Here is a 26,281-nt window from a genome sequence, read left to right as displayed (position 1 = left end):
TTAGACCAAGCAGAGGTCAATCCCCTCTGGAGAAATACGGAGTTCAGGGCTTTGCTCAAGGGGCCTGTGAAGATCTTATCGGAGCTACACCACCAACCTTACGGGTCCCAGCAAGGTACCTCAGCCATTAGGCTCCAGGCTGGCCCATATTTGTGTGAATCTGTGTGTTGAAGGCATTTGCTTCTGAGTGTACAGGTGCATCTTTCAGTGTCAGTAGCTCTTAGTATGCATATTTGCCTAATATGAGCTTTGCTGTGATTGAATTCATTTTGTCTGAGGCTCCACATTATCTCGGTGTCAAAGTACAGAGTACTTTAGTAATACATTAACTTCTGTGTTGCCTTTGTACATTGGTTTTCATTGCTTTTTGTGACTGTGCCCAAACAACATTGTTTCTGCAGATACCATTTTTTCTTCAAATAGATTTCATCTCATCTCCTCATCCTCCCTCATTTTGAAAGGCGCACTCGCCTTTGGCAAAGCTCCCTTTCTCTCCCTGCTGGCCATTACAGGTCATTACAGGTAAAGAGGACATACAACAGCTCCTCCTCGGATGACTTGCAAAAAAAAGTTTTCCTCCTCAGATGACTTGCAAATTCTTATTAAATTAGGATTTAATCTCCCAATAGTACCTGATTGAGAACTAGAATTTAATTTCACAAGATGAATCATAAAAAATATATTTTGTTCTATTCATGATTATAGAGAGGGGAGGGAACAGGAAGTGGCTTAAACTAAGGAGTGCCACAAGGCTGTCGTACGAGTGCATCTTTCAGCTGTCATCTAAAATTACACTGTGACTCAGAGCTCACCATGTAGAACAACCCGGAAGAATTGAGCACAGTGCTCAGAATGCAGGACTCTATGCAGTCCCAAAGGTGTACGACTGTGTGAAGTGAAATTTGGCCTGGATAAGGGTGTTTGTTAACCAAATGAATAATGTAATGCCTTCTGAAGTTATTCCCACCAGACAATTGGTTGGAACATTCTCTGTGCTGAGAAAACAAATGGTCACGTAACTTCACAGAGACAAAGCAGAGTTTAGTTTGTGTAGTGTTTTAATCAGAGGATTTGCATCTTTCATACTGCAAGAGCGCGGCACAGGAATCAGGTCAAAGAGTTGCATGGCAGCTCCAGGTCTGTGTATAACTTGATGCCAGAAAACTGGAGCTCCCTATTCTAATGTTTTACAGTGTCTTACATTCTTTGAGACCTTGTGTATAAATAATGCAAGACACTGTAAAACATTAAACTCTGACAGTACATCAATACCTCTGAATATAAACCATGTTTATAATTTACAATATATACACAAGACAGGGCTACGATTTGATCCAATGTATTCTTCACATAGAACCGCAGTTGTGTGTGTCCTCCCTCACTAGGCTGTTTGGCAGAACTCTGGCACACTTATGTCTACCCACCACTATGTGTTACCTGCTTTTACCGGAAGATTAATACAAGTATAAATTAATAACTGTAAAAAAGTGCCAGGTACCGACTTAAAAATCTGTGTCCTGCGAGGAAATCCGCAGGACTTTTGTGCGTTTGTTGCGAAAATAAAACAAAACAAAACAAAAAAAGGCAAAACACAAAAAATAGAAAAAAATAAAATAAAAAAACACAAAATAAATTAAAATGCTCTACAATAAACAATCACTAGAGTTAGAGTTTTTCAAGTCGACATCATTATTGAAAAAATGTAAGAGAAATAAAGTTTGAGGCATTCTTGTTAGACATTGCAGACCCTTTTACAACTGTGGATCCTCATTATTCCTACATCATTATAACAGCCACGGTCCTTCCTCCTCAGCTGAGTCAAATATGATCCATCGCTCTGTCATCCACAAAATTCAACGATATATATTATAGATATATATTTTAAAAAAACAATTTAAGGGAAATATGACCTTGTTTATCATGTTGTTGTCTCCTGATTCTGGCAACATGTGGGTCAGACAAGCTTGTTTACCCTCCCGGTTCCGTTCCGCGGTTACGGAGAGGTGGGGTGCGTGCGGTTGATCTGTGGCTAAGGGCGTGTCCACTGTGACGGCCTCACCCTGCCCATAAACGTGATGGGCCCACTTTAAAATTAAACATTACACTCTTCTTCATTACGTCCTGCTTTCTCACCAACATTGTAAAATGGTGAGTATGTAGCACTAGCCATTTAAAAACATCTATTCTCCACGCTGCATGGACCCGATTAGCAGCCCTTCAGCCGTTCTGAGTAGCAGCAGGTTCACCGCATACGCCTCACCAAAACCTGAGCCGGGAGAGAGGAGCGCTTCTGCTAAAGCACAGCAGGCATCCTCCCCTCCGTGCTCAAATCCAGCGGGTCAACGCGGCACGACGTTTGGCGTCTCATCTGGAGACAAATTGTGCTCCCTGTATACTGCGCTCCCAATTTCATTCAACAAATACGCACAGATGTTTAAAAAGAGAACATATGCGGGTCAGAGAGGAATCATGTCAACTGGCCCCTACATACTCTGTCACTCACACAAAGAGGATGTTCCAGTCTGGTTTGTGCACGTGTTAAATTAGAGAATGTACACAATAAAATGACCTCAGCTGGAAAAAAATGACTTCAATATAATATGGGACATAATGTTCTACACCATATTTGTGTAGACTGAACATAAAATCAATATCTAGTGTATTTACATGAGACCCATATAAAATAAAACATTAAAATTAATTGCTTGGCCATTGGCCCATTGCACTCCCAAATGGATGAGTCAGATGCCAGTGTGTTCCTTCACTTCCCGGCTATTTTGAACTTGGCTTGGCTTTGCTCTGATAAAATACTGACATCTTTGAACGGGAGTGCATAGGGGATAGGATTAAGAGTTACGTGTTGGAGAGGACAAGAGTTCTAGCTAAATTACACAAGGCCACTCTGCACTACTTGGCTGAAGTCACTGAACGCACCTCCAACGGAATTCCAGTACCGTCAATCTCCACTCATCGTCATGCCAACGAGGCGTTAGAAGTGCATGAAATGAGAGAAAATGCCTGTGTGTTGGTCTGTGTGTGCACAACCACAGCTTCAGCCTTCCGCTATCAAGTGGTCCGCAGTACTGTGCCACAACCTGTAGAGGGCACCAGCGCCATATTCCACGATCAGTTCACCAGCAGGACATCCTCATACGTTGTAGTTCTGGAAAGAAAAAAATGTAACCACATTTTAACAACAGACCACCCCACTGGCAATCATTAGAAAAGTAGTCATTCACATTGTAAAGGTTTACCTCAGCAACAACAGACACCCCAGTTTGACAGCTCTGAGCAGTCTCAGCCCCATTACCCTGTCCTGTGTAACTCCCTCCCTGCCCACCCTCTCAGTTCCCCTCATCTGTCCACCCTTCCTCAGTTCCCCTCATCTGTCCACCCTTCCTCAGTTCCCCTCATCTGTCCACCCTTCCTCAGTTCCCCTCACCTGCCCACCCTTCCTCAGTTCCCCTCACCTGTCCACCCTTCCTCAGTTCCCCTCACCTGCCCACCCTTCCTCAGTTCCCCTCACCTGTCCACCCTTCCTCAGTTCCCCTCACCTGTCCACCCTTCCTCAGTTCCCCTCACCTGCCCACCCTTCCTCAGTTCCTATAGTGGCGTATTTCGTCTAAAAAACTGATGCTTCAAAATAGCCACTGTCCAAGCCGGAGCGGGGGTTTGACGCACAATCAAACAATCGTGGAGATCCGATTTCAAGTTGAAACAAAAAATGCATTTTATTCTGCTTAAACATTGAACAAAAATATTCTCCAAATTGACTTTTTACAATAAACAAAAATAGACTTTGCTTTGGCCTTTTTTGTGTGTTTCTTTCTTTGTATCCTTTCTTTTGTTTGTGTGGTCAAAAAACTATTCCGTCTCCCCGTCTCCCTAGGACTAACACAGGTGCCGCAAATTACTTGGCTGATTAAATAGATGCAGTTGCGGCTCCGGCCAAAAGGGGGAGGCTTACTATAGGTAGACCAAATAATAATATCATATATAATATCAACTCATATCATTATGGCTCCAACATACCGGCCCCTAATTGTTAACATCATAGCAAAACAATTAATCAATCATAATTTAATGGAGCCAATAAATTAAACATAACACACATCATAATTCATGAATGTTCCAGAATGTTCAAAGTCCATATATGTTTAGGTTCTACGTGTATGTAGTTATGTGTAGGTGGAATACAGCAGTCCAGGGGTCAGAGGCGTGCAAGAGGGGGCAAGAGTTCAGGGGTCAGGGGCATGTATGTGCATGTGGATGTATAGGGCTGGTTTCTGGGAATCAGGGACTACCAGCACATAACTCCCATAGGTGCATCTTGACCGTTGACTCTGGAAACCTCTTAATCTTAGCTGGCTGAGATTAGCCATCTGCCTCCAGTAGTAGACAGAGTTTATCAATTGGTCTCTGCAAGATGTTGGTCTTGGTTTTTACTAAAACACTCCGTACAAGACCTTTGGACCCTAACAAGGTCTTCACTACACGGCCCATAAGCCATGAGTTCCTGGGTGCCATGTTATCCACTATGACGACAAGATCGCCTAGACAGAGGTTCCGTTTAGGGTTATTCTATTTGCTCCGTTGCTGCATAAGTGGGAGGTATTCCCTAATCCATCTCCTCCAGAAGAGGTCTGCAAGGTATTGTGCCTGTTTCCATCTCCTCCGGGAGTACAGGTCACCTTTTTGAAATAGTCCTGGTGGCATAACTGGTTTGTTTTTCAACTGAAGTAGGTGGTTTGGAGTGAGAGGCTCTAGATCATTTGGTTCACTTGACACCGTAGTTATTGGTCTGTCATTCATTATTGCCTCCACCTCGCACAAAGTGGTCTGTAATGTCTCATCATCCAGTATTTGCTCCTTCAGGACTGAATATAATATTTTCTTCACAAGTCTGATTAGCCTCTCCCATACTCCACCATGGTGGGCTCCAAAGGGAGGGTTGAATGTCCATTTCACTCTGTCCTCGAGTAATGCATTTTGAATCCTATTGTGATCCAATTCTTTCAGAGCCTTTCTTAGCTCTGTCTGTGCTCCTATGAAGTTGGTCCCATTGTCTGTTCGAATGCTTGCTACTGGTCCTCTTCGACATATGAACCTGCGCAAGGCATTGATGCAGGAGTCAGTGTCTAAGTAGCTTGCAACTTCTAAATGGACGGCTCGACTCACCAGGCAAGTAAAGATTACTCCCCACCGTTTCACGTGAGCACGGCCTCGCTTCACCTCTATGGGTCCGAAGTAGTCAATACCAACATGGGTAAAGGGTGGTAGATCTGGAGACACACGATCCTTTGGAAGATCAGCCATTTGTTGTTCTCCAACCTTGTGACTCCTTGTGATTTTCCTAGCAGACGAGTTGGCACAAGGCAGCCAGAATCTCTGACCTAGCCTGAAGAGCATGTGACCTCTACCGGAGTGTCCAACTCGTTGATGAATGTGTCGTAGGATCAGTTTGGATATATGAGAGTCTTTGGGCAGGATGATTGGATTCTTCTCTTCTAATAGCATAGCCACTTTGCTTATTCGTCCTCCCACCCTCAGAATTCCTTTATCCACAATTGGATCCAGTTTACAGATGGAGCTGCTTGCCTTGACCCGTCTCCCTGTATCCAAGAGTGCCAGTTCCTTTTTAAAGTGCTGTCTCTGCTCGAAGCGAATGATGGCCTTTTCTGCTTCGTCCATGTCCTCCACAGACAGGTCTTGTGCTCCACATGCAACTTTGAACTGGTCCATTTGTTCCTTTAAATACTTTAAAGTTGTCAGCTCTGATGCTGGATCAGTCTTTGTTAGAGATTTCTTGTTGTGACTTAGCAGTAGAAGGAGTCCTTTCAGTTTCAAAATCCAGGCAACAGCTTTCTGCAATCTGGTCCATGATGAGTAGTACTCAATTAGCTTGCTGGTTGGATTATATTCCTCTACGCTAGCACTGTTCACAGTGAAGTCTCTTCTTACCTCTGGATCCTCCGGAGGGATTTGTCCCAGTTTTTCTGGGATCTGTGGCCATTCGGTTTCCTTTCTCTTCAGGAATTCTGGACCTTTCAGCCATCTTGTGGATTTTAGGAAAGGTTCTACATTTAACCTACATGAAGCGTCGTCAGCCGGGTTATCTTTGGAGCTCACATGTCTCCATTGTTTCTCTTGAGATAGGTCACGTATCACTGCAACTCTGTTGGCCACATAAGTATGGAATCTTTTTGTTTGGTTGAGGATGTATTTCAGCACGGATGTGCTGTCTGTCCAGAAAGTGGAGCTTTCAAGCTGTACCTGAAGCTCCCTTCTCAGCATCCTGTCCACCCTCACAGCTAGCGTTGCTGCTGCCATCTCCAGTCTGGGGATCGTCATCTGTTTGAGTGGAGCCACCATAGATTTCCCCAGAATGAATGAAATGTGGACCTTTTCCATACTGTTCGTGAACCTGAGGTAGCTGACAGTGCCATAACCCAGCTCTGATGTCTTGACCTGACCGAAGTTTTCAGGCTTCACACATCGATCAACTTGGAATTTGCACAGCTGATCTAACTAACCTCACCTGCCCACCCTTCCTCAGTTCCCCTCACCTGCCCACCCTTCCTCAGTTCATCTCACCTGTCGCAGCAGCAGAAGACAGAGCAGGGCGAGGTCTCCAGGCCCCGGAACTTTCCGGAGCAGGGTGTGTCGGTGCACTCGGCGATGAAGGCGTGCAGGTCTGTTATGTGTATCGGTTCCTGAGTTTGTAGCTGCAGAGTGAAGTGAGATGGTGGAGTACAGAATAAATGGTTCTGCCAAAAAGTCCGTTCTGTGCTCCTGTTAACATGGCTCTGGATCTCCCTAACCAAGCTCTTTCCTTTATTACATTTCCCCCCTTTACTTCCGATATGCCTCCCTGTTTCCCTCCCTTCCACATTTTCCCACTTTTTACATCATCACCACCTCCTTCCTCTCCCGAGACACCTCCAGGACACTTGCATTGCTGCCTGACTACTCACCTGGGAGGTATAACAGCAGTATCTTCAAAGCACAACATTATACCACGTTTTCAGGCTAATGTAATAAAAATGGCTGATACTTTTATCCAAAGCAACTTACAGTTGATTAGAGTAAGTGGGGACCAATCCCCCTGAAGCAATGTGGGGCTAAGGGCCTTGCTCAAGGGCACAACAGCTGCACTGATCTTATCGTGGCTAGACTGCGGGCTTGAACCAACAACCTTCCAGGTCCCAGTCATGTACTTTACCCAGGCCTGTAGCCCAGTGGCTATCTCCAGTGAACTTGCATTGCTGCCTGACTGCCACAAGGGGGAGGTATAACACTGAGGTTTCCTCAAGCGATTACAGCCATTATACCACATGTCTTCAGGGCTGTGAAATTCTGTTGTATTTTTTTTTTAAAGATATTCTTTAGGCCTTTTTCAGCTTTATTGGACAGAATATAGTATAGAGAGACAGGAAGAATGGGAGCGAGAGAGAGGGGAAGACATGCGACAAATGTCGGACGGTCGGATTCGAACCGCCGACGTCGCGGCTCTGCAATGAGCATGCGGTCAGTGCTCTACGGGCTGCGCCACCGAGACACCCCAATTCCGTTGTATTTTAACTAGGAGGCAGGAACAGGAAGTACCTTGATGCTCTCGTAGGCCCCGGTGATGAGGGCGATGAAGAGCGACAGCACCATGTAGATGAAGAGGGAGATGAAGGTGTAGAGGTAGACCTGGCTGAAGACCCACACCAGCGTGCTGCCCGTCTGCATCTCGGCGAAGGTGACGAACATGTCGTCCCCGTTGATCAGGGAGAAGAGGCACTCGGACACCATGGACAGCGAGCGGAACTGCGACCAGAGAAGAGCCTTTTCGTCTTTCACACACTCTCAGTCATTACATTACATTACATTACATTACATTACGTGGCATTTAGCAGACGCTCTTATCCAGAGCGACGTACAACAAAGTGCAAATCAATCACAAGAACAAGCGCAAAAGCAGACCTGAGAGGACAGTACAGTTCCGAGTCCTAGTGTAAACATACAGAAATTTAGAACAGTCAAGCACTGCACTGCAAGTCAAGCAGTCAAGCACTCTCCATCAACTACATTATAACTTATTTAGCTAATGCTTTCATCCGCTTACAGCGACTTACAGCTGAACAGACCAAGCAGGAGACAGTCCCCCCCTGGAGCAATGTGGGGTTAAGGGCCATTAACCCCAAATTATTATCGTGGCTTGAACCACCGACTTTCGGGGTCGCGGTCACGTACCTTAGCCACTACGCTACAGGCTGCCCTGACGCAACAATTTGACACGTCCCCTTATTGTGGCACACATTCTCTTCATGGAAGGCACCAGTATGACATTCGTTTCCTCTTGATGCGTATCAGAATTATCTCTTCCGTTTATACGTTGGCATACCTGCCCAAAAATACTTAAATGATGATGTTTGCGATTCCCCGAATGCGTGCGGTGAGTTTGGCGGAGGGAAACGTGGCGTTCGGCGGTGCGTGACGGCGTGTCGCCGTGCCAGCGTGCGCCGGCGGCGCTACCTTGACGTGGTACGGGCCCAGGACGATCCAGCCGCAGAAGCAGTAGCCCAGGTAGATGACGGCCACGCAGCAGCAGAAGCGGATGACGTTGGGGAAAGCAGCGCGGAGGGTCACGATCAGGATCTGAGAGCCGGGGAGAGAGGGGGAGAGGGTCAGGAGGACAGACCTTTGTGCGTCTGTACGTGTGCGTACTTATATTCCTGTGCATGTGGGTGTGTGTACTGCATATTGTGTGTGTGAGTGTGTGTGTGTGTGTGTGTGTGTGTGTGTGTGTGTATGACCCACGTTGTATTTCTGGAAGAAGCTGAGGTAGCGGATGACTCCCACCCACACCAGCAGGGTGGAGGTGCCCAACAGGATGCCACAAACATCATAGGAGGCCAGGTTCTGTGAGCGAGAGAGAGGGGGAGGGGGGGAGAGAGAAAGAGAGCAGGGAAGAGGGTGAGAGAGAGAGCGAGAGAGAAAGAGAGAGGTGTGATTCTGTGCTCTCAGTATTTTGGGTTCTCAGTATTTTGACCAAAAAAGCTAAAACTTGCTTTTTTTTGACTTGGACCTAAACAAATCCTGCATTTGCCCTTGAACTTCTGTGAGTATATCTGACAATAGTGCATTCTGGAAAGGACAGAGTGACACACCACACCTCTGCATGCCAGCGGTGAAAACAGCGTGACAGTGCAAGTATCACGCAAGCAGAGAGCAGCTGCTGAAGCTGCCATTTCCACCTTGTAAGGGAAGGATCTCTACAAACTGGACTCATATGCCAGATATCAAATGACCTTTCCCTACCTCACGAGTCATGCATCCTGCATCAATGCGGTATAGCAAAAGAGAAAGGGATCCATTTACAGCAGTGTTTGGGTATGGCATGGATATAAACATCCTGCTTCCTCCTGCCAGGAACAGAGCTGAGGGAGAGGCCAGGCACACCTGGATGGCCCGTAACCATGACAACTCACGGCTATGCTAACATACGAGTCCAGGCAAAGTCCAGCATGGCACACGCAGCAAGGCGTTTCCCTTGACCGAGCGCTTGGCGCCCCTGAATCACTGGGGGGACGGGGGCCAATGGGGGGTAATGGGGGGGATAATGGGGGGGTGTAATGGGGGGCAGTCACCTTGGACTCGATGCCGATCTTGATGAAGCTGCCGGCGATGGTGAAGATGTCGCTGATGATGAGCAGGATGTACCAGCCGTTGATGAACTCCATCCTGTCTCCCCAGCTCACACGGCGCCCCAAGTTGTGCCGGAAGTACTGGACAAACTCCTGGAGAGAGAGAGAGAGAGAGAGAGAGAGAGAGCAGTGAAGACCAGAGAGACAGAGAGAGAGAGCGAGAGATAGAGAGAGAGAGAGAAAGAGGGGAGATGGTTTTGAGTGGTTTTGAGGGGGGGGAACTGATTTGTTCAACGTTTCAGTATCAGTTCCAGCCTCAACTGCTCAGTGTGTTCAATTTATGGTCTGTCTGGTGACAACGTCTGATACACTTCCTGGATGATATTTCTAATCACCTATGCTGTATTACAGTCATTACTGTAAAACATTTAGATGCATACGTTTGGTGAATACATACACAGACACATTTCATACTGTATATTTCTTACATGTTGCAACAGGATTCCCTTGAGGATGGAGCGGCCACACAGGAGCAGGGAGAGCAAGCACACCACGGCTACCAGCACGTCGAACGCCAGCCGCGTGTAGTTCTCCGCTGTGGGGGTGACGTGTGTGCGGTACAGGGGAGCAAAGCATGCAATCAGGACCAGTCAGCAGGAAAGACAAGGTACTTTACATTTACAATCACAATTACATGCATAACGGCATTCACAGACCTGTATATGACCACAGACCATGTACATGTCACTAAAGCACGAATGCATGTTAACTACGCTCACCAGGAGCCGAGGTCTAAATCCTGAATGCATGCAGGTTATAGCCGTAAGAGCAGTGGAAGAGACAAGCAGAAAGGCAGGACGGTATGGCGAGTACAACTCCTCATAGCCTTTTACCATTCCTCTCTCGTGTCCCACTCCGCTCTAATTTTACAACTCTATGCATTTAGCAGACAACATTATCGACAGTAAATGGTAAAATGGCAGGCCTTTATCCAAAGCGCTGTACAATTGACGCTTCTCATTCACCCATTCATACACACACTCACACACCGACGGCGATTGGCTGCCATGCAGGGCCCCGACCAGCTCGTCAGGAGCATTTGGGGGTTAGGTGTCTTGCTCAGGGACACTTCGACACAGCCCGGGGGGGGGATCGAACCGGCAACCCTCCGACCTGCCAGACGACTGCTCTTACTGCCTGAGCCATGTCGCCCCTGTGACTTATAGTTATAGCCTGGACCAAAAACCAATGGGCCTTATATGAAAAACCAAAGCGTACATCACTGATGATGTTTCCTAGTGCATCTAGATTTTATTCTAACACAGTTAGACATTCATTCCATACAATCCATGTCTGCAGCTGGATATTTAGTGATTTGGGTTGAATATCTCACTCAAGGGTTCCCATCTGGGAATCAAACCCACAGCCTCACATCTGCAAACCCAGTTGCCAAACAATTATTTTACAATGCCTCTATGTTCTCTGTGTGATCCCCCACCCCCCTCTTCCCCGTACCATGTCCGGACACATTGGGGTCTTTGCACTCCTTGATCGAGGCCTCGTTGTCCAAGCTGATCTGCACTTTGCCGCTGTGAGCCTTGTTATCCAGAACAATCTGTGAATCAAAACAGAGACTGTGAACACTGAGCTGGTTAGTTAACCCCAGGGCTGCTGCTAAACCCAGTCAGCGCCGGAGTCTGTGAACACAGTCTGCGGTGAGCGACAGTGCTCCTGGGAAAGTCCACGGTGAGAGCGAGCAGCAGCCGGCCTGCTGCAGCCTCCCGCCGACGTGGGAGGACGACGGAAGGAGAGAAAAAGACTGAGAGAGGGCGTGAAACTCACCGTGATTGCGAAGGTATAGCAGTCAGGGACCTCGTTGTTTATTATGGTCTGGATGTTTATGGCCTTCAGCTGGAAGCTGATGGTGACATTGATGAGCCTGAAGGAGGAGGAGGAGGAGGAGGGAGGTGGGGAGGAGGGGAGAGGAGGTGTTGGTGATGCGTGCGGTAGAGAGATAAAGGATTAATCTCGCTATCAGCACCGTCAAACAACAACATTTCAAATGCACGGCAACGCACTTACTTGTGGAACTTCAGGGTGAAGTTCTTGTAGCCACCGGTGAAGGATGATGAGGGAATGGATAAGGGGTTTACGCCAATACAGTCTGGAGGGAGGGAGGAGAGAGAGAAAGACAGAGGGAGAGAGGGGGAGAGAGAGAGAAAGAGAGAGAGCGAGATGGAGAGAGAGAAAGAGAGAGAGCGAGATGGGGGAGAGGGGGAGACAGAGAGAGAGAGAGAGAGAGAGAGAGATGGGGAGATGGATGTCAGACCATGCTGCTGATTAACAAAGGATGACATGCGACATACTGGACTTTTCTAAACTGCCATTTCTAAACTAAAGAGTTTACAGAGATCTGTAATTTTCCACCATATAAACATCCGCCAAGCTATTTCCCTATTTTGCTTCCCCTTACAGTTCAATGAAGGAAGGATTTTTTGCAGATTGCATGTTTGGAGGGAAAATGGGATCTTGTTACAGTGTGAACTTACAAAACCAGTGTGAACAGGTCTAAGTTACTTCACAAAGGGCAGCTTCTTCTCTGGAGTTCACACTGAGCACGTGTACAGCGCTGCATCAGCCTCAGTCTGTGCTGCATCAGTTTGCATGATGTGTGGAAATATTCTTGTGAAAACGCAGCTTTTTCCTCAGAAGAGACAGTGCTTTTGGCACACAGGCTACATCACTTCAGACAGATCGTAACAGACCATAATACTCCAGGCCAGTGAGGGAAAAGAGGGGCGCGTTACCCGTGACGACGTGAGGGTCGATGTTGAAGGTGTCGTTGGCCGGGTCGATGCGCCCCCTCTTGAAGTACTGCTGGCACAGGGACAGGGCGCTCTCGTTCACCCCGACCCCAAACACGTACGCGTAGCGCCCCACCGTGGTGTTCGGCAGCTTCAGGTACTGAGAGGAGGGAACCGCGCAGCAACGGAGAACAGGGAGACAGAGGGAGGGAGAGGTAGAATATGACGGTGAGGAGATGTCACGTGATGCGTTTCAGTAAGATGAGTAAAAGATGTCAAAGCAAGGGAAAGGTGAAGGATTATAAGGAAAGGTTTTGGCGTTTGAAGACATGAGTGAAACTACGACGTTTTACAGTAGCAGCAAGCTGTACCGTACAGAAACAGTGGAGTAACAGCAGGGCACTGCGCAGTACCTGATCTACGGAATAGTTGATGTGGGCGTAGACGTCGTCCTGCGTGTACACGGCTAGCGTGTCGTCAGACCCCTCGTCATAGTCTTTGAGGAAGAGGTGCTTAAAGGTGGCTGTGTTCTCCTCCTTGAATGTGACCACCATCTGGTTACTCAGTCCGAACAGCACCAGCTGGAGGACACACAACGTTGGGGGGGGGCTTAGTTAATAATAGTGAGCCACAATGTCAAATTCCACCTCAACTGAACATGTGCGTGACATTGTGACATTGAGGAAGGTTTCAGTGGGCTAATTGTTTCATTATAAAAAGTGTGCCATTACATAAAATTTTTTGTTATTGTTTCTGTTTTTCTACAGTTCACAATGAGCTGCGTTGGAGTTGGGGTGCAGTGCATTGTGGGAGCGCGGGCGGCGGCACGCACCTGCACGGTGACGATGACGATCTTCAGCAGCTGCAGGCCCAGTTTGAAGGGCTTGCGGCCCTTGGCGTGGAACTTGTCGCAGGGGCTCATGAAGAAGTACTTGAGCTTGAGCCTCAGCTCGTCCTCCTCCCGCTCCACGCCCAGCCAGCTGCTGGCCGGGGTGGGCCTGGGGCCGCCCTGCTCGTCACTGTGCTCACTGCTGGACCCATAGCGCGCCACTGAGGTCAGCAACTTCTCCCTCTCTGAGAGAGAGACACAGGGAGAGAGAGCGAGAGAGAGAGGGAGAGGGAGAGAGAGAGAGAGAGAGGGAGAGAGGGAGAGAGGGAGAGAGAGATAGAGGGAGAGGGAGAGGGAAGGAGAGAGAGAGAGGGAGAGAGAAAGAGAGAGAGGGAAGGAGAGAGAGAGGGAGAGAGAACGAGAGAGGGAGAGAGATAGAGAGAAAGAGGGAGGGAGAGAGGGAGAGTGAGAGGGAGAGAGAGATAGAGAGAGAGGGAGAGAAAGAGAGGGAGAGAGAGATAGAGGGAGAGGGAAGGAGAGAGAGAGGGAGAGAGGGAGGGAGAGATAGAGGGAGAGGGAAGGAGAGAGAGAGAGGGAAGGAGAGAGAGAGAGAAAGAGAGAGAGAGGGAGAGAGAGATAGAGAGAGAGAGGGAGAGTGAGAGGGAAGGAGAGGGAGAGAGAGAAAAGAGAGATAGAAAGGGAGAGGGAGAGAGAGAGGGAGAGAGGGAGAGGGAGAGAGATAGAGAGAGAGAGGGAAGGAGAGAGAGAGGGAGAGAGAAGGAGAGAGGGAGAGAGGGAGGGAGAGACAAAAGAGAGATAGAAAGGGAGAGGGAGAGAGAGGGAGGGAGAGAGAGATGGTGCAAGAAAAATTATTCTTATTCAATATTCATTTTACATTACATTTACATTTTAGTCATTTGGCAGACGCTTTTAATCCAAAGCGATTTACAAGTGCATAGGTTCTACCATAAGTCAGAGCATCACATCCAGAAACTAGCAAAATACACAGGAAATGCTGTTCTAAACATAGTTGTCATCAGAAGTGCATTTTTCTTTTCTTTTTCTTTTTGGGGGGAGGGGTTAGACAAGGATAGGGATATCAGAAAGGAGGGGCAGGGGAAATCAGGAGGGAGGACTAAGGTAGAGTTTGAAAAGGTGGGTTTTGAGTCTGCGTCGAAATAGGGGGAGGGATTCTGCTGTTCTGACAGTGGTAGGCAAGTCATTCCACCACTGAGGAACCAGAACGGAAAACAGGCGTGAACGTGCAGCTCGACCGCCAGGTGCACGTAGAGAGGGAACCGTAAGGCGACCAGAGCTGGCAGACCGGAGTGGTCTAGCTGGGGAGTAGGGAGTGATCAGGGATTGTATGTAAGGTGGGGCAGTCCCCTTAGCAGCCTGAAATGCCAACACTAGGGCCTTGAAACGGATGCGTGCGGCAATAGGAAGCCAGTGGAGGCCAATGAGAAGCGGATATTCTACTGAATACATTCAAATCTTAAACCTCTTTCCATCGCTGACAGATATTACCGAAAAATATACGTTTATATAAAAATAAATTCCATACTCCTAAAAAAAAAATAGAAGTTGTGGAATCTAGCTTTGGCAAAAATGCACAGTCCACAAAATTATTTTAGAGTCTACAGAGAGAAATCTGACTTTGACTAAGCACATTTTCCCCTAGATTTCCATGGCATACAACAGATCTGAGACTCTTTAGCACCTCGTGGGAAATCTCAGACTATAGCCTAGAAATAAATCTCTCTTGGTATTTGACTTCGAGTCATGTGATAACTCAGGTCAGAGGTGAGGTAGCCTTAGGGCATTTCTGACAAGCGTCATTGCAACTATGCCAATACTGGAATAGCTATTTATTGGTGATTTTGTGATAGCATCTTTTTTTACTTTACAAGCATGCAGTATTTTTCTCATAAACCACATATTAATTCCAGAACTTGTGGATTAGGCTACTCTTCATGCCCCAATTCCAAATTCAAGGTACATTAACAAAATAAAGATCAAATACACTCATCTGGCCAGTGAATCAATAGCAGTTAAGGGACAGATTAACATCTTAAGTTTAGCGTATATTTTGAAATGACTCCATTGATTTTACTGAACTGAACTCAGTTGGTCTTTTAGCTGATCACATTTTCCAACCTGACATAAAGAAAGAGAACACGAGGGTGATTCAGCAAAGAGGAAACTTTTGGATTGCTTATAATTCCGATAACTGACAGGCTTATTACCCAACAAAAATAACAGAAACTGCTGTTGTACCAACTATACTCACCCCTCCCCTCACAGATCATGTGCACATGCGGTCGTTGCTGCACAGGGTCAGCAGCAGCTTGAGTCAGCACATTCAACATGAAGATAGCCTTTCGTTAGACACTTGGGAGAGGCTTATGACCCACTTGTAAAAGCGACATTTCCCTGAACCAAGGTTTGAGAGGCGTTCATTGCCCAAGAGTGAACTGCAATGCTTATTCGGCACTGTGGTTTCATCTGAGCACGCAGACAGCACTGGTCCTTTTCTAGGTTGAGCTGCTGGTACACGAGAGCAGGTAGCCTACATTACATTACATTACATTACTTGTCTAACCAGCACCAGTGAAGCTGGCCTGGCCTGCACTTTCTCAGGCAGGAATGACACGTATAGCCCACAGGGACCAGTTCCCATCCATTTCTTACTTCACATTCTATTACACAAGTGACTGGAGAATTCCTCCTGAAAATGGAATGAAGACCTTCGAAACTCTCACATTTTGCCTCGGGGGCAAGAGCTAATCTCCATTTTGCACCTTTCGTGTGAAACTGACTGTGCAAGATGATATGCTTCGTAGAGGAATTCTTAGTATATCTAGGAGTCCCACTCCAGTTTGACAGGCTTGTCAAAACCCAGTGTTCATGTCAAAGCTTGCAAACTCGCTCTCTCCAAAAGCGCCCACCATGTCCTCACTATATTCTGAGGGAAAGCAATGGCTGACAGGGGAAGGTGAATGAATGTCTGCTCCCCCATCACTCTGTGTATACTGTTCAACGTGTGTTGTCAGCTGGTTGCTAGGCACACGTGCAAAGCATTTTTAAATGTCAATAACTTAATTTCTGCCGGCTCTCAGAGCGGAATAATTGGCTCGTTGCTCCAAGGGAGGGACTCAGCAGGGACAGGTAGGGATCGGCGCGTGCATGCACCCTGGTGCGCCACGGAAATACGGTCGCAGTCTGTGAGTAGGTTTTGGTTCCTTCACTGGCACAGAGCCAATAAACCGCTGCTTCTCTGTTCTGTACATAGTGTACTATAGACCCATTTCCACTGCTGGAACTCATTAACTCGTTTTACAGGGGCCATTACCTTTTCCACCATCGTGTGCAGGGTAGAATGCGGCTACAAGTGAGGCATTCAGTGGTCATTCAGAAACATGCGGCAACATGATGTAACACATTAACACCCCATTGTTATAGAAGCAAAAATTACAGTGTCCAAGTTTGCAGTCACCCTACTGATACCGAAACAAAAAGTAAAAATGTCAGAGTTTGCCCTCACATATCTCGCTAGGCAGTAAAGTTGTCAAAACAACAAACAACCAACAAAAGAAAACAAGCACAAGTAGCTGAAGGGTGATAAACTTCTGAAATAACAAGGCAAGTGAGGTGAGACTGGGCTTTTTTTCTCACCAGTAAACATGTTCCCAACAAGCACAATTCTCAAACTTCCTAATGACATAGCTCTCAGCTCAGACATTTTCATATTGACTTTTTCTGGGGAGGGATCCAATGTGATGACAGGCACCAAAGTTCTTCTTTCCACTTCCGTCTCCCTGTGCCTCTGGACTGTCCTGAACCAGTGTCCTGGATTTTGGTGGGACAACGTCCACCCTACTCCTGACCTAAATCTACTAAGGAATGTCCTTCTAGTAGGTTCTAAAGCATGAATAGCCACCTTGTTCTGTATTGGGAAAGCTCATCAGATAGCTACTTGAACAGACTGCTTATTTATAGCGTTTATTTCCAGAAGCTCAGCCCTCTAAATTAAGGAGAAGAATTCCTCCTTTTCCTCCTGAACTGGGAATGCCCAAACACGCTCACACTGTGAATTCTCCTGACAACCTTGGCTGTAATTTTATGAGAGTGCTTTCCTCAAAGTACGTCATGTCAGCTGCTGCCTTTTGCCACACAGCAGCTCATAGGTAGGCCTTGCTCATAAGGAGCGTGCGTCAGAGGAAGAAACCCAACAGACACGTGCAGATCATCAGCTCAACTTCCGTGTGCCTGATAAACCAGTGGGGGGGGGGGGGGGGGTTACTGGCAGCACCGGGCTATAAAAACCCCATTTCCTCCCTGGGCAAAACTACAGCCAATTGTGTGTCACCCTGCAAGACTGCTGGCATAATGCAGATTTCATACCAAAGCCTGGAGCTCACCAGGCAGGAGCACCTCAACATGCAGGAGCACCTCAACAGGAGGAGCAGCCCATGGGGCTGAGTCTGACTGTCTTTTTTTGGGACTTCCAAACTGGCTCAATTATGTATAGTAAGGTGTGGTGTAACAACATGCTGTAAATGGCACTAAATAAAACAACACTGGTTGGTTGACTGGTGGATTTGCTTGAAGAAACAGGGCTCCAGATACTATTCTGGTTTAGGTTCCAGCTCCTGCATGGGTTAAATGTACTCAACAACCACACACATACGATTGGCCATTCTAAACACACATGGGTGGCCAAAGCTACAATACTGTGAAAAAGTCTTAGGAGCCTGTACAACATTCTGTACAGATAAGATTCTTTCAAAAATAATTCCATGAAAGGTCCTAAATAAATGTACTATACATTTTACATTACATTTTAGTAATTTGGCAGAACAGTTACAAACTGAATCAAATCAATATTGTTGTGACCACCCTTTGGCTTTAAAGCTGCATCACTTCTCTGAGATAGCCAACGCTGTCCTGTTAGTTCCATAAGACCATCAGCAGGGAGGTGGTTCCAAGCATGTTGGAGAACTTGCCACAGTTCTTCTGCAGACTTTGGTTGGCTCTTTGCTTCTGATCTCAGACAGATCAAGTTTTTATGTAAAAAGTAGTCAATTGCTTAAAGTAATATGTTTTTTAAATTAAATACAAAAATGTTTCTGTAAAATTAAATCTTTTGGAAAACGAATATTTGGAAATCTCAAATGTGATCTTTTATACTAACACACACAAAAATAGCATATATATATATATATAATAAAGTCTAGGGTGCCTAAGACGTCTGCACAGTACTGTAGGTGCAAATAAAAGTGTCCAACTCAGATTTAATTACAGCAGAACTAAAAACCTCTACCCCCGGCCCACACACACACAAATGTGCACCCTCTCTGCAAATGAATGCACTTCAATCACATTGGAAAGTGGTTAGAACAGTGGTCAAATGTGAGAAGGGAACTGATAGCAAGCAGGTGAGAAAGCAAGCAGTGTCAGCTCAACCAGGCGACTGTTTTGACAGGAGGAACCAAGAATCTGTTTGCATGCATCTTGATTTTCTGATGATGAAAGGAATTCTCAAAGGACTAACAGCAGCACTAATGTCCCAGAGTGTCCCAATATGGGTCTGCTACTGCGTGCGTGCGTGCGTGCGTGCGTGAGTGTGAATGAATGGGTGAAGGAGAAGCATCTATTGTACAGCGCTTTGGGTAAAGGCGCTACATAAATGGCAACTATTTACCATCTACAATTACCTGTAAGTGCTGTTACAGTCAGAAGACGTTTGATCGAAGCTAAGCTATCAGCAAGAAGCCCCTGTAAAGCACCATTGTTGAATTGGTTAAAATTTGCCAAGGAACACATCGATTGGCCCATACGTCAGACGATCCCCGGGTACTGAATTCAAGCCACAGTACACTGTGAAGACAATGAAGCATGGTGGCGCAAAAATCATGCTATGGGGATGTTTTTCATACTACGTTGGGTTCGTATACCAGGGACCATGAATCAGTTTGAATACATCTAAATACTTGAAGAGATTATGTTGCTGTATGCCAAAGAGGAAATGCCCCTGAAATGAGTGTTTCAACAAGACAACAACTGCAAACACACGAGTAAGCGAGCAACATCTTTGTTCCAGACAAAAAGGATTGAGGTAATGGGAGTGGCCAGCTCAATCCCTCGACCTCAACCCCATTGAAAACATGTGGGGTGACATTAAAAATGCAGTTTCTGAAGTAAAACCCAAAAATTCACGGGGACTGTGGAATGTAGTTTATTCATCCTGGGCTGAAATACCTGTTACTAGGTGCCAGAAGTTGGTTGACTCGATGCAATGCAGATGCGCAGCAGTTATCAAATACAATGGTTATGCAACTAAATATTAGTTCAGTAATTTAAAGTGAAGTTAAATCTTGAAAAATGTCTTCAGTTTGAAGAGAGTTTGAAGAGAAAAATGCAGACACTGCGATTTATATTCCTTTTCATTGCTTCCTGTAAAAGAATAACGCAGACTTGATAAAATTTGCTAATGCTTTGATTTGGAACTGAATGTGAAATCTTTCCACTACATTTGAAATATTGAACTAAAAGCTATTAAAACATATTTGCACTTAATTCACTTTTTTTATACACTGCTATTTATTTGAACACAACTGTGCGTACATACACCCTTGATACGTACACATGTAGTCATGTATCCATATATATACACGTTGGCGTGTGAAAAAACTAGCGATATTGGAAGGGGTTTCAGCTCTCTGATAAGAAACTGATGAGTGGAATGAGGTGTTATGGTACGTTTCCATTTTATCCATGTTGAAATGATCTGATGATAGACTGAGCCACTGTTTGGTCCTATCTTGGTCCTGTTTGGTCCTATCTTTCCAATTGAGTTTTTACTTCTTTGTAAAGTGGAGCAAAGTAGATAGTGTAAGTGGGATAAGGATAAACAGCCATACCATAGTGGTTCAGGTACACGACTGGGACGCGCAAGGTTAATGGTTCGATCCCTAGAGTAGCTACGATAAGAACTGTCGGGCCCTTAACCCCACATAGCTCCAGGGATGATTGTCCCCGGCGTAGACTAATCAACAGAAAGTTGCTTTGGATAAAAGAGTTAGCCAAACAACATATCGGAGCTGTTATATTTAGGAGAGTAGTTTCTTGGTGCAAGTAGCGGTTATCTCCTAGATAATGATATTTGGTTCAGATTGGGAGGTTGCAGTCTGATACAGTCTTTAACAATTGCGTCCGACCTTAAAAAACATTTTCAGACGTGTGATGTCGTGCTATTTCTAGAGGTGGGAGTGTGTCATCATTTGTTTTAAACATAAGATCGTGCCAGACTGGGGTAGAAGACAAGCGAGAGGTGGATGTGGCAAAATGTCTGTAAGCCCTCCACCTGACTGTGTGGGTTGTGTTGATTGTTGGGTTTATTGACTTTGGCTTTAATTAACGTAGGCTATTGTGCCAATAAATGGCAAGTATTATAGTGTTTCACATGCGTCACTATTGCTTCATGTACAGCAATTGCATGTGTGTGCCCTATGAAACGTTTAGAAACACCTCAGTGAAAGAATCCTCGGTGCTGACAAACATTTCGTGTCAGAAAAGGAATGGAATCCACACAGAGGAACACGCAGATCTCTAATCAAGGAATGTGTCTAGTCAATGGGTGATGCTGCTCAAAAAGCGTATACATAAACACGAGCGATAAGATTATTCGAGAGCCATCTCGTCTGAAACACTGAGATAAAGTCAATCAAATCTGAATAAAGACCCAGAAAAATGTAGCAGTTCCAGCCGCCTCGTTCGCCAGCAGTGACCCAGCACAGGATGGGTGCCCTCTGTCTTCTCCACTAGACGGTTACCCAATCAGCACGCAACCCAATCTGAGCTCACATCTCTGCTGTGTGCTTCTGACATGGGCCACCCACACACAGGCTGCCCCAACCACACTGCACACCCCTGCCACACATCTTATCTTCAGCTTCCACCCTCTCTCAGCTCGCCCTCTGTGAAAACCAGCAACGGACTGAGAGGGCACAGGAGAGAAAAACCCTGTCTCTTCCTTCCGACCACCCTGACAACACTTCCCTGTCACTTCAAGCGCAGACACTGACATTGGGGAGCCAAAGCCAAAGCACAACTGATGGGGAAAACTGAGAGGCAGCCCCTGAAATGGCATTACGTCCCACAGCACCGACTTTGCAAGAGCCACAGAGCAGTGAAAAACGAAGAAAGTTTAACACCACTTTGTTATACACACTGACAGACTGGGCACCTGCACATAGGGCTGACAGACACACACAACCCAGGACCCAGAAGGCTTTATTGGGACAGTGCATGTGATGTTAATGTGCGCAAAAACCTTTCTATTGACCATGTGTAATTCACAGCATCTTTTGTCCAATCAGGGTCGTGACTAAGTGACAGAGAGAAAGAAGGGGAAATGAAAGACGATCAGTCGATTAAACTCCAAACAACGGCATGACAGGACATTAACTTGACCCAGAGAAGGAAATGAACACTTCCTCTTAATGGGGCTTTCCTTGAGGTTCAAAGGGAAAAGTGGTACTGCGTTTTGGCAGAGGGAAAGGGTGTATAGGGAGAGAAATAAAGTGACCAAATTCATTAAAAGGGAGTTGTGGGGTGTGAGCAGGACGACACAATGCACTATTTCAGCTCCCCTTCCCCTAAAACATATTTGAATGAATGCAGAGCAACATTTACGCTTTTGGGAGAAAGTGATGGGAGCACAAATATGAGGAATCCTACAGAACTGGTTGTGATGTCTCCTTACAAACTGGGCATATGTGAGGTACATTTGAAGCTGTAAAGCAGTAATCGCTGCATAACGTTGGCTTCATCTCACCATAATGATGTTCTAAGTTACTTCATTCGTTCCAACTGATACTGGTAGTCGTCCATCCCGTTTTCTCTGCCGATTACTGACAAATATAGTTATCTATCGAATATGTAAACATTTGGCTAACGAACGTACTTAGCTAGGCAATGAACTATAATTCACACTCGTGTTCACACTAGCTGACGTACCACGATTAATTTAACAGAACACTGTAGACTTCAAAATGTCCCGAGGTAAACAAACAAGCTTCTAAAATACCAAGGCAAGCAGACAAAAGAACAACAGAATCATACATCACGATTCGGGCAATAACGTCGCTCTTCCACAATTTTTCAATGCGCTAAATTAGTTATGCATTAAATCAATGTCGCTGCATTAGTCAGTTAGTAAGCTACTAAGTTAACGTATATAAATAGCTAGCTACACAATAAATGAATACAAAACACCATGGTAACAGATCAAGAGAGAACGAAGAAAACTGAAAACACCAGTTGGCTAGCTAGTTAACCTATTCGAGAGGGAACCTACCTGAGCTGCCGTGGTTGCAGTTATAACGATCAATAGTAGCCATGGCGACGTCTCAAAATACATACATTAATTTACCACCAACATAAATTGCACAGGATCCGTTAGCCTACACTAGCATTAAGAATAATACAACATGGAGAGTGATATATCAGCTCTGTACGCCATGCATCTTAACATTGTCCTAAATCCAAAAGAGAGCGCGGGGTAGTAGGAAGCTAAGCACCACACAGCATATCGGCACTGACAACACACAACCGCAGTTGTGTCAGAATAGGATCTTCTCTCTACTTCCCGTACTACTAGTCATGTGACGAGTACCGTGTGACCGTTGACTCGCTTATGAGAGCCCAGTGTCTACCTTGCGACAGTTCGAGGAGTTCAGCTTTCACGAAAACCGGTAACTCGCCAAACCGTGGAAAATACTGGGAGTGTGGAAAATAGAGTTTACTTATAATTCAAACTGAAGCACAAATGTTAGCTACAAAGACTTATCAGGTGTATTGCGCCTGTAATTGCTGTCTTATCTTACACAATAACAAACTTTTGCAACGTACCACGGGTTTAGTGTTATTAAAACTGCATGGGAAAAAATGTATTCAACTTCCCATTGGACAAGCTAAACTGACCTAACCTAGGCTATTTCTGCAAATGATTTTTTCCCTCAGTCCTCAAAATAAACAGTAGCTGAGGCATGCCATTAAGTGAATTATGATTGGATTGGTTTATAGAAGCAGTTATTTCAACTGACAAATCTATGTTTAAGTAAAATGATTATCACATTAATTTTGTAGGCTATTGATTAAAAGTAGTCTGTGTTAAAAAGTTAAAGGAGATGAGAGATTCGTCAGATGCGAGAACAGCATGCACCAAACCGTTGAATTGAAAGTTGAGAAATGTGCACGCTAAACATGTATTAGATGAGCTGAAATTACAACATGTTATGTGCAGATCATAATATGTAATGATGGTGAACTTCATCAGGCTCACAGGTGAATGTGCTCCACTTCTGAAAGTGGTACAATTTACTGCCCTAGAATGTGAAGCAGTATCGACTGAATGGCATACAATAACAGCGTACAATAGCCCTTAAGCCATTTATATAAATTTTCCATATTCCATTTAGCATGTAGGCTACCCTGTGACTTCAGCATAAGGAATGCTTTGTCTTAAAACAGTTTCTATGACAAAGTCTGAAAAATGCTGATATGCTGAAAGTTCAAGAAGTGTTAATTCTCTCGACACACCGCTAGATGACGCAATCACCTTGGGAACAACGCTGATTTCGCTATTTTCATCCATCCAACCCCGCACAGGCCGTTTCTTTTCATAAAGGGCTTCTTTTTTTTTCTTCCATTGCAATGAAACTCTTTGCTCATCCTCATCGTGCTGCGTGATCTTTAATACTATATATATCTTTTTTAAAGCTTTCAAAAGGTAACTGGAATGTAACAACAATAAAATGGTATTGCGAATGGTATTTGAGCTAGTTGGGTTTAGTAGTAGTTTAAATAGGATACAAGATGTTTACATTATCGGCATTAGCAGAGTGGCGCAGCGGAAGCGTGCTGGGCCCATAACCCAGAGGTCGATGGATCGAAACCATCCTCTGCTATATTCTCGTGTGTTTCGCTCACCTTGAAAAAGATGCTGCTGTTCAATCTTTTTTGCATCCAACCTTGTTCTGAAACTCCGGTTAAATTTAAATTTCCGCTATTTATTTGTATAGCGGAATCAAAAAAACAGTCCCGAATCCGCTAAAAGTGAGCAACTGAGGTACACAATTCCTCAGTCGGAAGAAAAAGACTCGGACGGTGCCGAAAAAACCCCATTAAAATGGCCGGCCAGCGTAATAAGATATAGAGTAATTAATGGTAATTAATGGTAAACAGGTATGTAACAGAGCAAGTGGAAACAAATTAAAGTATGTTTTCATTTAGCCTACTACTCTGGGTAGATTTCCTCTCTATCAATCCAGATCGGTTCACTGAGATGTAACGAATTTTGTCATGCAGTTCATCGTGATATAATGGACTTCTATATAGGATAATTAATTAGCCTAAAATGTACATTCCAAAAGCGCAACAGCAATGTCTCTTTCCAAGAGCAAGAGAGAGATCAAACATGCACCTTTTAATCCGGAACAAGCTATCTTTATCAGACTCGCCAGCTGTGTTTTAGCAAACAGATGTTTCCACCAAAGCACACCAGTATTCTGGGTGTTCATGTCTTTTTTGTACTCCGACATTCCGAGTTAAATATTGTCCTGGCACAATTTTGCTAACTTCACAGCTGGCTAATGTGCACGTTGATGCTTTGATGTGCAAGCTAAGCGCAACAAACAGTTGGCTAAAAAGGGTGTTGTTTATGACATTCAGATGACCAGGAAGCAATAGAGTCACCCCAGACGGGACTCGAACCCACAATCCCTGGCTTAGGAGGCCAGTGCCTTATCCATTAGGCCACTGGGGCACAGCACCCTGTGAGTCTATTTTTAAAGACAATGGCAAAAAGTTAACAAGAGTAATGCAAATATCTAGACAGCCAATCGTGTGGCAGTAAATCAGTGTATAACAGCATGCAAGTCAGGAGGTTTAGTTGTTCATAACAAACATCATAATGGGGAAGAAGTGTGGTCGAAGTGACTTTGACCGTGGAATGGTTGTTTGTGTCAGCTTAGAAACTGCTGATCTCCTGAGATTTTCACAAACACAACAGTTTCTAGAGCTTACAGAGAATTGTGCAAAAAGCAAAAAACATCCACTGAGCAGCAGTTCTGTTGGTAAACATTCCTTGATAATGAGAAAGAGATCAGAGGAGAAGGGCCAGACTGGTTCAATCTGACAGGTGACAGTTACTCAAATAGCCACGTGTTACAACAAATGCAGAAGAACACATTGAACCTTGATGTTGATGGACTACAGGATCAGAAGACCACTCTGGTTCTACTCCTGTCAGCTAAGAACAGAAAACTGATGTGATGAGCACACTTCTACCGCACCACTCTGCTATGTTATTGTTAAATTCCAAGTTTCAAATGACTTCATTTTACAAATTGCTAAGGCAGTTTTACTAATTTTGCCATCCAGCCCATCTGAAATTGATTAAGGGCAATTGATTAAGATTTGTAAATGACATTCAGATCACCCAGCAAGACAAGGCCACAGGGGCAGCAAAGACATGCCTTAAAAATGTGATGGCAAAAAGTAAAAAGCCTGGTCAGTTTCTGAATAGTTGGACTCATAAATGAGCTAAATTAACATTGTTTTCAAGCATTGTTTCCATTGATGTAATTATGTAATTTAAGAAATATGTGGGAAGAATATTGAATTGTTTGAGTTTGATTAAATTATTTGAATTTGTAATTATAATCAATAGAACTGAAAAGTAATTGAGAAACTTTTATTGATTTAATTAAAAGGATAAGGCATTGATTTAGGATTTAATTATTGGAATTGATCCAAACCCTTGTAATGATACTATATGACAAAGAGATATTGGCCATATCCTTCAATAGATGAACACCTGTAAGATTTTCAAATTTTCAAAGAGTCACAACCAAAACCTGGGAGTCTGTCAACGGACATTTTGATAATGTTTCAGTTCACATACAAACACAGGAAGCGGTTTTTCAGAAAGGGCTCAGACCTGCCTAACA

General features: G+C 45.0%; 1 protein-coding gene and 1 non-coding gene across 2 annotated transcripts; both read right to left on the bottom strand.

Moving 5' to 3' along the window:
• Window positions 1-1,040: 1,040 nt before the first annotated feature.
• On the bottom strand, window positions 1,041-22,870 carry mcoln1a (mucolipin TRP cation channel 1a). Its single transcript, XM_061232605.1, has 14 exons — window positions 22,627-22,870; window positions 13,269-13,510; window positions 12,850-13,017; window positions 12,440-12,596; window positions 11,715-11,796; window positions 11,475-11,571; window positions 11,148-11,247; window positions 10,121-10,227; window positions 9,636-9,785; window positions 8,806-8,907; window positions 8,521-8,643; window positions 7,606-7,812; window positions 6,595-6,725; window positions 1,041-3,163 (listed from the first exon to the last, which is right to left on the bottom strand). The coding sequence occupies exons 1-14, from the start codon at window positions 22,667-22,669 to the stop codon at window positions 3,127-3,129; spliced, it is 1,746 nt and encodes a 581-aa protein (XP_061088589.1). The 5' UTR covers window positions 22,670-22,870; the 3' UTR covers window positions 1,041-3,126.
• A 2,152-nt stretch (window positions 22,871-25,022) lies between these two features.
• On the bottom strand, window positions 25,023-25,095 carry trnar-ccu (transfer RNA arginine (anticodon CCU)). Its single transcript has one exon. It is a non-coding gene; the product is annotated as a tRNA-Arg (tRNA).
• Window positions 25,096-26,281: the final 1,186 nt, after the last annotated feature.

This window comes from Conger conger, chromosome 2 (genome assembly GCF_963514075.1).
Source record: "Conger conger chromosome 2, fConCon1.1, whole genome shotgun sequence".
Taxonomy (NCBI): Eukaryota; Metazoa; Chordata; class Actinopteri; order Anguilliformes; family Congridae; genus Conger; species Conger conger.
Note: the sequence above shows the minus strand (reverse complement) of the source record. Positions and strands in the feature narration are given on the sequence as shown.

What these genes read in the sequence shown, in the direction of transcription:
- mcoln1a (XM_061232605.1), bottom strand. Translation starts at nt 22,669, where the DNA reads ATGGCTACTATTGATCGTTATAACTGCAACCACGGCAGCTCAG. An exon ending in CGACCCTCACGTCGTCACGG is followed by an intron (nt 11,797 to 12,439) that starts GTAACGCGCCCC and finishes CCCTCCCTCCAG; the next exon opens with ACTGTATTGGCGTAAACCCC. An exon ending in CCCCAATGTGTCCGGACATG is followed by an intron (nt 10,228 to 11,147) that starts GTACGGGGAAGA and finishes TCACCCCCACAG; the next exon opens with CGGAGAACTACACGCGGCTG.